The following is a 12,473-nucleotide window of genomic DNA, read 5'->3' on the forward strand; positions in this document are numbered from 1 at the left end:
AAGGGAGACTAAGAATGATCAATAAGACAGGGATGGAAAGAAGCAGGAAAGAATAATATCTTGAAGACCCAGGGAGGAAAATATGCAAAAGGAACAGGTTTGGGGGGCTGCCGAATGTCATGAAAAAGAGGCATTGGACCCCAGAAGCTAGAACCCAAAACAATGAATGGAAATTTCAGAGAGATGGGTTTCAGCCAACTATAAGGAAGAGTTTTTTTAGGAGGAAGTGAATGCCTCTTAAAGAATGAGTGTCATAAAAGCCTGTTAGGGGATGTCATAGTAGGGGTTTCCTAATGAGGCATAGATTGGACTAAATAACCTCTGAGTCAGTCCCCTTTCAACTCAGAAAGTCCGTTACTGTTTAAAAGAGAAACTGAGGCAAGCAGGATAAGAGAACTTACTGATAGAAGTCGTTCCCCGTTTAGTCTTGTGTAGATAAATTCTTTCTTCCCCTCGCCGCCCCGCCCCGCCCCGCCTTGCCCCGCCCCACTACGGTCTGGACTGAAAGGGCCCCTTCACAAATGCTTTTCCTGGCCAAGATAAGAGACTGGCCAGACCTGGGGAATGCAAATCTGGGGAGAGAGGAAGGAGAGATGCAATCTACCCTAGCCACTTTTACTCCCCTTTAAGGACTGCTTGGTTACCGTCCTGGGAAAGAAAACCCCTGCATTCCTTCCCTTTAATTCCAGTTGATTGTTAGAGCGGCGAGGCAGCAGGCTGGCTAATCCTTGCAGACCTGTAGGAGCCCAAGCTGGAGCGCAGAGGAGCAATTCCTGGCCAGTCTCTGGGTAAGGTGAAGCGGCTTCTTTCGTGGCCACACCGTGCTCCCCACGCCTGGCGGGAGGCATGCAGCCCGCGCTGGGCGGAGGAGCTGGGGCTCCTATCGCTATTGCGGGGCAGTCAGGGGAGGCACTGGCCAGTGCGGGGCTTGGGCGGCTCCAGCATGTCATTGACTCCCTCCCTATTCTGGGTAAGTTGGTGCCGCTTTGGAAAGTGGCTTGGGACCAGAGGTCAGGGGCAAGACTCCCCCAGGGGGTGATGGGGCATTTCCCCTAGGGCTGGGACAAGCTCTTATCCTCTTAGCATTTTTCTGGGGGAGGGAGGATGCAAAAAGTGTCCTGAATCCTAGAAGACACCCCGCCCCTGAGACCCCTTCGTAGAGGTTGGTGACTGGGAGCTCCCCAAAGGCACATCAGACCTCTCGGTCTGTGGGACACCAGGCTTGCGTGGGTACACACGCATGTGTGATCCTCCTCAGCACCTCACCTTTGTGAACCTCAGTTTCTTCATCTGTAAAATGGGGGTGGGGAGAGTGGTCACTGTTCTTCCTACCTTGGAAGGGTGTCGGGGAGACCACAGAAAGCTAACGTATAAGAGAATGTGAAAGTGAAGCTCTGTAGAAATCTAAGGGATTGTTTTTATTGTATTGTGACTGGACGCTGAAACCACTCATTCAGCATTCAGAAACTGTTTTGAGCACGTATTAAATGCAAGGGGAAGGGGTGGATCTTGGGGCAGTACTGCTAGGACTAGGGCCAAAGATCTGTTCTGGGCTCTTTTATCTCTGGACACTAAAGGATGCGAAAATTCCTACTGTGATGCTGCCAGTCACAAGACTGCTTCTTGATTTCCTCCAACGCCCAGGATTTCTCCCCTTTTAAAACTTCCTCATTAATTCTAAAGCTGAAATATTAAAATATGGGGGGGGGGCTCTAGAACTCACTCCCACCCCATCCACACCTCTTGTCCCTTTTCTTTCACGTAACTTTGACGCACAAACATTAACCCTGCAGTACCACCAGGAGGCTGTCAGCATGACCCTCAGCCAGAGGCTTCGTTGCAACTCAGGGCCAGCCCAGCGTAGCCCAATCTAGCCAAGCTGAGCCCAGAGCAGCCCAGCCCAGCCCAACCGGCTCCTTTGCTGTGTACCCAGACCGGGGATCACCAGCAAAGGGTCATGCAAGTCAAGCAGGTAGCATCCACATGATGGATGGGGCCAGTTCAAGGTCAGAAACTGAGACAGAGCTATTGTTCCTCTTGACTGGGCTCAGTAAGCCCCAAAGGAAAAAAAAAACCCGAGGGCTCATTCCCAGTTATAAAATAAGCTTTAAAAAGAAAGTTTAACATAAATTATTTAAAGCTTGGGGGGGGGGGAGTTAAAGCATATGAAGAGCTTTGAGGAAAGAAGGTATACTGGGTAAGGAAAACTGAAGACTAATATTGGGGTGCAAGGGGGAGGCTGGAGCTGGGTCCAAGAGATGTGGGAGAGTGAACAACAGAACTCAACCCTGATTCTGAAGAATCATAAACCACGCAAAGGATATCTAGGTGGCACAGTGGGTAGAATGCAGGACCTCAAGTCAAGGACTCATCTTCCTGAGTTCAAATCTGGCTTCAGACACTTACTAGTTGTGTGACCTTGGATAAGTCACTTAACCCTGTTTGTCTCAGTTTCCTCATCTGTCAAATGAGCTGGAGAAGGAAATGGCAAATCTCTCCAGTAGCTTTGCCAAGAAAGCCCTAAATGGGGTCATGAAGAATTGGACATGACTGAAAAATGACTGACAGACACCCAAGACTTGTGACTGCTTTTGCTTAGTGCAGATGTAACAAAGTTATACCTGTTAGAATTGAGGTACAACTTTCCTCAGGTCAGTTGGGTTACATATCTCAATGTGAGTTGTCCAGTCAACATTCCTTAAAAAGTTAAGAAGGGGGGCAGCTAGGTGGCGAAGTAGATAGAGCATCGGCCCTGGAGTCAGGAGTACCTGAGTTCATATCTGGCCTCAGACATTTAACACTTACTAGCTGTGTGACCCTGGGCAAGTCACTTAACCTCAATTGCCTCACTTAAAAAAAAAAGTTAAGAAGGGCAAGAGGTGGATGGAAACATTCCACCAAGGGACTTTGCAAGAGGGTAAAATAACTAGAGGAGTGTTCATGTGGTTGGAGGGAGGGTGAGGGAGAGAGGGGGGAGAGAGAAAGAGAGAAGAGGGAGAAGCAGGAAAGAGGAAAGAGGAGAGAGAGAGAGAGAGAGAGAGAGAGAGAGAGAGAATGTTTAGAAATAAGAAAGAATAAGACTCCTCTTATCCTGACCTCCCTCATCTCTCTCTGTCTTTGCCTTTTTGCTCTGGCTGATTTGCTCTGCTTATCCTCCATACCTGGGAAGGAATCTTCCACTACCCTACCCATATCTCTGTTTCTTGAAATATCTCCCTTCCTTCAATTCTCCAGAATACTGCCTCCTCCTCACTGAAGCTTTCTCTAATTCTTCTCGCTGAAGTCATCATTCCCCCTTCTAATTTACCATAGCATATTCTGCCTTATAGATATATATGGGCATATCTTGTTATTCCCCCCCCCAACTATGTTGTAAACTCCTTAAAGGCAGGGGATACCACTTTTCCTCTTTGAATCCCTAGCATGTAGCTCAGTTTGCTTCTCACTGGACCTATAAATTTATCAGTGTAGGGAAGTCCCAGTGAGGAAACCTTATCTACCAATGTCCATGCCAATCACTAGATGGAATCACAGGATCCCAGGCTTAGAGCTGGAAAGGACCTTGGAGGCCATCTATCCATTTTACAGATGAGGAAAAACTGAGGCTCAGAGGGGTCAAGAACCTATTCTGTAACTTTGAATCTTTTAGATGAGACAGCCATAGTTTGTGTGTCAGAGATTCACCTTGAACCCTGGTTTTCCTGACTTGGAACCTGGCTTTCCATTACATCACACCCCCTCTCACCTACAACTTGTAGGCAGTGGGTGAATATTTGCTGGGCTGATGTATTCTTGAAACAAAGCATCTCTGTGGGTATTCTAGATTAGAAGTCAAGGCTCCTACTCCTGCTGCTCTCTTGAGAGAATATGAGACTTACCCACTCGGACCTCAGAGTACCTGTCCTGTCATTACATATTTCTTATTGGTGCCATGAACATAGCTGTGGGCTTAGAGGTAAAATCCAGAAGTCAAAAGCCACCACAGATATTTACTGTGTAACCCTGAGCAAGTTTTCCAACTTCTCTGAACCTCAGTTTTCCCATCTGAAAAATGGAGACAATAGCACCCTACTTATGGGGTGCTTGTGAAGATTTAAAGGAGCTAAAGTAGATAAAACAATTTGCAAACCTCAAAGTGCTATATTAGCATCACCTACTATTATTATTATATATAAATATATACATTGCAGTATCTTACAGGCTTTGATATTAGGAAATCTTTTCTTACATCATATATCATTATTAAATAAGATGCTGTCCCTAACCTGAAATGGAAGAGGACTATCCCTCCCTTTTTAGGTGGGATGGGGAGAGGGAGAAATATATAGCTATAACACTAATTCCCCCCGGGACAGCACGTGCCCATCTCTTATTCCACAGATGTATTTAGAGGAAAGCAGTCATTCATTATGCCCCTTTATTGCCTGCCTTCACATCTATGATGTGCTTCCCTCTCCCTACCCAAGACTTGGGTAAGCATTGGCCAAAGGATGAGGCTAGGGCTGGTGAGTAGGAGTGAAGAGCTCTGGGTCTGTGGAATGATGGCAACAAGGTGGCCACAGGTTCCTCCCTCCCTTTGTGTGTGTGTGTGTGTGTGTGACAGAGAGAAAAAGAAAAGCGGAAAAAAGCACCTTCAGAAAAGAGGAGGCAGTGGACGCTATTATGGAAGTAGGAGTGGGAACAATTCTGGCTGAGCCTGAAAAGAATCTCCGAGGAGAGTGTCTGTGTATCTCTCTCACATACATACACACACATACACACACGCACGCACACAGAGCCAGAAATAAATTGCCGCACAGGGCGAGAGTGACGGAGGAGACAGCCCGTGCCAGAGCCTGGGAGGAGTGAATGAGCTGCAGTATGAATGAATGAACAGAGGCAGCCACTGAATCAGGAAGCGGGCATGGCCAGCCCTACAACAGCAGACTTGGATGTCAATGGAAAGGGGGTTGCTCCCTGTGGGAAGCAGCTGCCGTCACAAAAGCAGGCTCAAAATACCATACAGTGCTAAGTGGGTCCGGGAGAGGGTGAGGGGGAGATTGGTGCCTCATTGCAGAATCAATGTCCCCAGGTGGTGGGAGATGGGGGTGGGAAAGGAAGTAGGTTGATGCATATAGTCTTCCTAAGGTCATTCTATCCCTCTAGGCAAGTTGTCCCTTAATGTGACCTAATGAGATGGAGTTCTATTATCTTCCATCTAGTGGTCACAGGAGAGCTGTTGCTCATAGTAAGAGCATTTCAGAGAGACCTCAGTAAGCCCAAACTGGGGAGTGTAATTCTTCCCCTGGGCTTAGGAGTGCCCCAACCCTGACTTCAGTGCCTTGTCCAGTGGAAGGTCCCAAGACTCTAACTGTAACTAGGGCAAATTCACTTGAGGGGAGAGGCACAACCACACAGAGAACAGTCTGGCCCTGATGTAGTTAGTCACCAAAAGAAGGAGGTAGATGGGCAGTCCCCTACAGTGTCCGGTTCTTGCCTCTGTGGGGATCTTGGGAAAGTAGGTGGACCCCCATGGAAGAGGGGCCACAGAAACAGTACTGGAGGTAACTAAATGTGGGCAGTTGAACCATGTGTCACCAAAGACAGGACAAAGATCATCTCCCTCACATGGAAGTTCCCTGGGGGGGAAAGCTTTGTTGCCCCCACACTAGTTAAAGCTAAATAGGGCTACGTGCCAGGAAAGGGAGGTGTTGAGAGTAGTGGAAAATTCAAATCAAATCAACAAACATTTATCAAGCCTTTGATATATGTAAGCACTGAGCTTGGAGCTCTGGATAAAAAAAAGAAACCATACTGGCCATGAAGGTACTTACGTTCCACTGGGTCCAAATGACTTATACACATATAGTATATACAAAGTAACTTGGTGGAGAAGAGAACAGTAACAAAAGAGAGGTAGGGAAGACTTTACAGCAGAGATGGTACCTGAGCTGAACCTTGAAGAAAGAAAGCCACAGAAATTCAGTCACCTGTAAGAAGGCTTTCTTGCGGGGGCAGCTAGATGACGCAGTGGATAAAGCACCGTCCCTGGATTTAGGAGGACCTGAGTTCAAATTCGGCCTCAGACATTTGACACTTACTAGCTGTGTGACCCTGGGCAAGTCACTTAACCCTCATTGCCCTGCAAAAAATAAAGAAGAAGAAGAAGACTTTCCTGTTCCCCCTTAATGCTAGTGCCTTCCCTCTTGAATTATCTCCCATTTATCCTGTATATATCTTGTTTGTACATAGCCACATGCATGTTGTCTCCCCCATTGCACTGTGAACTCCTTGAGAACAGGGACTAGAGCTTGCCTCATATCTCCAGTGTTTATCACAATGTCTGGCACATATTAGGTTCTAAATAAATGCTTGTTGATTTGACTCAATGGAAAAAGGATCATGGTATTATGGGCTACTCAAGGCAGGACCAGCATGTGCCAATAATTAGAGAAATCCTCAAGTAGTAAGAGCAGGTTGGGAGAGAAGATAAAATCCAAAGATCAGGCCAGTCTGTTATCAGAATGATTGGGCTTCTGAATGTGGTGTGGTATGGGGGACCACCAATATAAAAGGGGTGACAAGCCTGCAAGTCAGTAGCTGGTCAGGATTCAGAAGATAAATATTTTTTAGGATTAAATATTTGTAGGATTATCTTGAATTGGACTTATTACTATAGAAGTAGGGAGTGATGTTAGACTTTTTAGGCAGGCTTATGGAAGTAGAGCATGAAAGAGATTGCTAGGGATATTTTATTATTTAGCATTTCAACGAATGAGTATAGACCAACATGGTAAGAATATTTCTTAGATACCATACTTGGGAGCAGCTAGGTGGCGCAGTGGATAGCACACCAGCCCTGGAGTCAGGAGGACCTGAGTTCAAATCTGGCCTCAGACACTTGACACTAGCTGTGTGACCCTGGGCAAGTCACTTAACCCCAGTTGCCTCGCAAAACAAAAACAAAAAGATACCATACTTACCAGAAAATGAGATGGGCATATATGACTTTTATAGTTCTCTTGTGGCCCAAAGATGCCAGAACTCTTTGGGACCCATGGCTCTCATAAATATAGTCTGGCAGGCCCAGCTGAGTTGAGCAAATGAATAGAGAAGAGCTTTGTTCTCCTTTTGAAAAGTTTCATTTGCTGGTCCCTCACCCTTGCCTCATGGTTTTTTGTGACTTTCTTCAGCTCAAATCCTACCTTCTTTGGGAGCCCTTTTTAGCCTACCCTCACCTCCCGTGGTGCCTTCCCTCTGAGATGACATTCCACCTACCCTATATAGCTTGTATACATTTAATTGTTTGCATGTTGTCTTTGTTTCCTTTATGTATGTGCATATTCCCATGATGTGATATGACCCAGTCTTGTGGCAAAGGATGCATTTTCTTAAGGAGAACCTGAAGGATAACCTCTATCCCATGGGCTTCTTGAGCTGGTCATATCTGGCTCAGAAAGAGTCCAAAACCCTAACAGCAGATGCCCTTGTAAGATCAGCCATTCCCTTTTGGATCAAGGTTGTAAGTAATTTGTTTGACCACTGAGGGAGCTTCCTTAAAGCCTTCCTGGATATGCTATCAAGTTAATGCTCATCCCAGAAAGACCAATGAGACTGACCCATGAAAGACCCATTCTGCTCTGCGCGGACCATATTAAATATCCATCTGAATTTCACACCATTGTGGTAATTCCTTGTATCTCCAAAAAGTGTCCGCTACAGTATGAAATCTTCCTTGAAGGGTAAATTAATACCTTAAAGCTAACAAAAGGTATTAATCGGTTCTCAGATTCACTTGTTATTGTATAACATAAAGAAGGATTTAAAGGATTGGACACAGGGCAGGTAAGTTTTGATGGACAGGGAAGAAGCTCAGTGTCTACAATGTTAACTTGGTACAACAGACACTAGGAAAACACTCGTGTCCTTTACAAATTGGACTTCTGATGGCAAGCAAATGCTAACATATTGGAATGCCGTACTCCCTGTGTTATTCATCTAGCAGAGCCAGCTATCAAATCTGCTGATATAAGGGTAGTAGTTTCTTTAAAATCAGAAAGGAGAGGATAAAGTTCAGGAGATAAAGTATAGGAGCATCATGTTAGAACTCAATGCCTAACAAAGGAATTAATGACTTGCTAAGGCCCTACCTAGGCAGTGAGAAGGCAACTTTAGGGCACTTTCCCCAAAAGAAAGTACCAGAAGGGGAGTTGGTGACAGGTAGGTGCGGGGGGGGGGGGGGGGGGGAGGACAACAAAAGCAAATCTCTCCAATGCCTACTTTTGCCAAGGGTCTGTTCTAATCTAAAGCATTAATGAAGACCCCTTTCTCTCTCAAAAGACATTGAGTTTGAGGGGTCCCCCTCCTCTTTTTTTCCTTCTCATTCTTACCAGACACCTTCCAAACTCCAGATCCCTACTCCCTACAGGGTGGAAAGGAGGTGTGATTGGGCTTCTCACTTCAGGTCTTCACTTACCCTGGCCAGGAGAGCAGAAGAGGGTGGAGTCCTTCCCCAATTCCTGGCTCTAGGCCTCCCTGATTAGAAGGTTAACTCTGGAAGGTTAATATCCTGCTAGAGATTTGAAGGATCCTTGTTTCCTTTCACCCTGATTTCTTAAATTTTTCTAGTTATCATGTTCCAGATGCATTGTGGGTAAGTTGGCATAGCAAAGTTTTTTAAAAGCTCAATTTTTTATCTCTCTAGGGACTTAGCACGGTTGGCACTTAATAAATACTTGAATTGAGATTATTTGCTCTGGTGAAGAGAATATTGAGTATTAGCATGATAATCTTTAGAGCAGCTAGGCAGAGGAAAATGCTCATCTCTTCTCCAGCTCCAAAGAAGATACTCCGTAAATATTTATAGAATTATCTTGAATTGGGCTCATCACTATAGAAGTAGGAACTGATGTTAGACTTTTTAGGAGAGGTTTATGGAACAGAATGTTTAGAGTCTGAAAGAGGTTTCTGGAAATATTCTATTCCTCAGCAATTTCAAAGAATGAGAATAGACCTGCCTATATGGCAAGAATAGTTCTTAGATACAGCACTTACTAGAAAAAGATCTGTATATATGACTTCTACATTTCTCTTGTAGGCCAAAGGTTTTAAAACTCTTTGGGGCCACTGGCCCTGGATCAGTGACTCTTATCTTAATAAATACAACAAACTTTTACTGAATCTCTATTATGGATGCCCTTTTTTGTGGTTATCTAACTCTCCTTTATTTTATAGTTCTGTGGGGATATACCTTTCCTCTCATTAGACTGTAAGCTCCTAAAGATAAGGGTTTAATCAGTCTTTGCACATGTTGTTCAGTCATGTCCAACTCTTCATGACCCCATTTGAGGTTTTCCTGGAAAAGATACTGGAATAATTTGCCATTTCCTTCTTCAGTTTACAGATGAGGAAACTGAAGCAAACAGGATAAAGTGACTTGCCCAGGGTCACACAGCTAGTTGTCTGAGGCCAGATTTGAACTCAGGAAGATGAGTCTTCCTGATTCCAGTCCTGCACTATATCCACTGTACCATCTAGCTGCACCTTACTAAATCTTTGAAGGTATGAATGTCCTGGGAAAGATACAAAGATAAATGAAACACCTTCTTTGTCCTCAAAGAGCTAACAATCTAGCAAGGGAGCTAAAATATGCACATAAATGGCTACAAAACAGCAAACAAGCAACAAGCTTTTAATAAGTGCCTATTGTGTGCTAGGGACTGTGCCAAACACTATGGCTGCATGGATAAAAATGAAACAGGCCCTCCCCTCAAGGAGCTTAGATTCTATTGGGAAAGACATGTCTATAACTAAGTAGATACAAGGTAAAATTTTAGGCGGAGAAGACACTATCAAATGAGAGAGATCAGGAAAGGTTTCCTGGAAATTCTAGAAGGTATCACTTGAATAGAATTTTGAAGAAGATGGAGAATTCTGAAAGGTGAAAATGAGGTGGGAGTATGCTCCAGGAAGGGGGTGGGTGGGACTGCTAATACAGAAGTGCAAAATATCAATAGCACTATGGAGTGAAAGCAAGTTGGCTGGACCCTAAAGTACAGTAAAGGGAATAACATAAAAATAAGGTGGAATCATAGTTTGGGACCAGGTTGTGAAAGGCTTTTGAAGGTCAACAGAATAGTGTGAGGCAATTTGGTATAAACCAAGGTCATACTCAAATAGAAACAAATATCTACAGGGTGCCTATTGACTTAGAAAACCAGAAATTAACATTATCTTTGTTGTATTCTATTTTTATTTATTTTGTTAAACATGCCCCAATTACATCTTTTTTTTTTTTCAGGGCAATGAGGTTTAAGTGACTTGCCCAGAGTCACACAGCTAGTAAGTGTTAAGTGTCTGAGGCCAGATATGAACTCAGGTCCTCCTGAATCCAGGGCCAGTGCTTTATCCACTTCGCCACCTAGCTCCCCCCCCCCCCACCCATTACATCTTAATCTGGATCTAGGAGTTTGACAGTAGATAAGAGTGCTGGGGTCAGGAAGACTGAGTTACAAATCCCCCTCAGATACTAGCCATATGACAAGTCATTTAACCTAATTTTTCATCTGTAGAGTTAAGTGGCTGGACTAAATAACCTCTAAGGTCCCTTCTAGCCTTAATTCTTCTGGTATTGCCCCAGAAAGGTAGCTAGGTGGTACAGTGGATAGAGTATCTAGCCATGGAATCAGGAAGACTCATATTCCTAAGATCAAATCTGGCCTCAGACACTTATTAGCTGTGTGACCCTGGGCAAGTCACTTGACCCTGTTTGCCTCCATTCCTCATCTGTAAAATGAGCTGGAGGAGGAAATGAAAAATCACTCAAGTAGCTTTACTAAGAAAACCCCAAATAGGGTCACAAAGAGTTGGACATGACCAAAAATAACTGAACAATATCCTTAGAAGGTAAAGTGGTATACCTGAGCCTTCCCTTCAGTACTCTTGAGGCTGCTTTCCTGGCTCTCTGAACTTCCTCTATCATGCATGCCACAGAAACCTCTTCAGCCTGGAAGTTCACATCTTTCCTAGACTTCTCCCACTAGAATTATCCTCTGCCCCTGTGGCTTCTTCCTCTGATTGTCTAATTCTCTTCCAGCCCTTCCATTTTAAGGAGAACACCCTGGCCAATCATGTCTTCCTTCCTCTCCCCATTACATTCCAGACCTTCTCTTCCATGCCCCCATGAGTATTCTTCTCTCCTTTCTTTTTTTGTGTTGTCTTTCCTTATTAGAATGTCAGCTTCTTGGGGGCAGAGACTGTCTTTTTGTCTATATTTGTATGTCCAAAGTTCAGTGCAGTAGCAGGCAAATAGTAATTGATTAATAACTATTTGACTTATTGACTCCCCTAGGTTTCCCTAGCCTCAGCAGAGGAAGGTTCAAGGAAACTAAGAGGGAATCTCTTCTGAGTTTGGCACTAGAAGGGCCTCCATTGGCTGAGGGGGGAGGAGCAGAGCTGAGGAAAGGAGGGATGAGAAAGGCTGCTTTTCTATCTGAGCTCCTTGAAGAGGACAAATCAAGGGCTCTGTCCCACAGGCCATCAGCCAGCACTTCTTTCACCAGCACCCAATAAATAAGTACAAGAGGCAGCTGGTCAGAGAGAAGAGCTGCTGCCAGCTCCAGTGCAGGTCAGTCCCTGCAAGAACAGAACCTTAACTGCCTCATCTGAGCCCTGGACAGTGTTCTTCCATCCAAAACCAGTATCTCCCCCGCCACACGCACACACATACACACGCTGATGGGAATATCCAAGATACTTTTTTAGGAGAGTTCCTTTTCCCTAAATAGTCCTACTCGTCTGGAACAGATGGTATCACCGCCATAGATTCAAAAGGCTTATTCATAGGCAAGGGACTTTAGGGGTCATATAGTCCAATCTAGTCCAGTTTTAGATAGGGAAACTGAGGTACATACAAGCTCACGCAGAAAATAGCAGAGCCTGGATTTGAACCCAGGTACTCCGAGTCCCAATCCAGTAAACTTCCCTATTTGAGGACAAGCTTCATCTGGCTACCCCAATGTCTAGTCCTAAGTGGTCTCATTTGGAAGGAAACCTCCATCCTTCAATGATATTTCTGCCTTTACTCTTGCCAAGTTGCTATTCCTTCACAGTAGATCCAAAAAATAATTCTTAGAGACTTTCAGAGGAAATATGACAGTTTGAGTTACACTTTACTTGGGTTTGAGAAACCTGGGTCTGAGCTGAATCTTCTTACAGAAATTTCCTCTTCTGTTGAAAATCCCACTTTCTTTGAAACCTTCCTTGGACACTTCCAGTCCACAGTGCTCTCACCCTCAGCTGAGTTCTGGGGTCCTTGTCCAGATTGTTCATTTGGTGCTTAGAATATAGTCAAGTATTTTTAGTAGGTGTTCATATGTCTAGGTCATATCTCCCACAAATAGATTATAAGATGCTAAAGGGGGCAGCTAGGTGGTGCAGTGGATAAAGCACTGATCCTGCATTCAGGAGAACCTGAATTCAAATCTGACCTCAGA

General features: G+C 44.6%; 1 protein-coding gene across 3 annotated transcripts in view; it reads left to right on the top strand.

Annotated features, from left to right (window-relative positions):
- The first annotated feature begins 513 nt into the window (after positions 1–513).
- The window catches only part of CAMK1G (calcium/calmodulin dependent protein kinase IG), a 45,097-nt gene continuing 33,137 nt past the window's right edge, over positions 514–12,473 (top strand). Inside the window, exon 1 of one of the 3 annotated variants that reach the window (XM_043999447.1) lies at positions 514–788. Coding sequence is in view for 1 of the 3 variants with exons in the window: in XM_043999449.1 (XP_043855384.1) it covers positions 847–970 (124 nt within the window). In the remaining 2 variants the exon portion in view is untranslated. The other 2 variants (XM_043999449.1, XM_043999448.1) reach the window with 2 other exon arrangements.

The sequence above is a fragment of the Dromiciops gliroides genome, chromosome 4 (genome assembly GCF_019393635.1).
Source record: "Dromiciops gliroides isolate mDroGli1 chromosome 4, mDroGli1.pri, whole genome shotgun sequence".
Taxonomy (NCBI): Eukaryota; Metazoa; Chordata; class Mammalia; order Microbiotheria; family Microbiotheriidae; genus Dromiciops; species Dromiciops gliroides.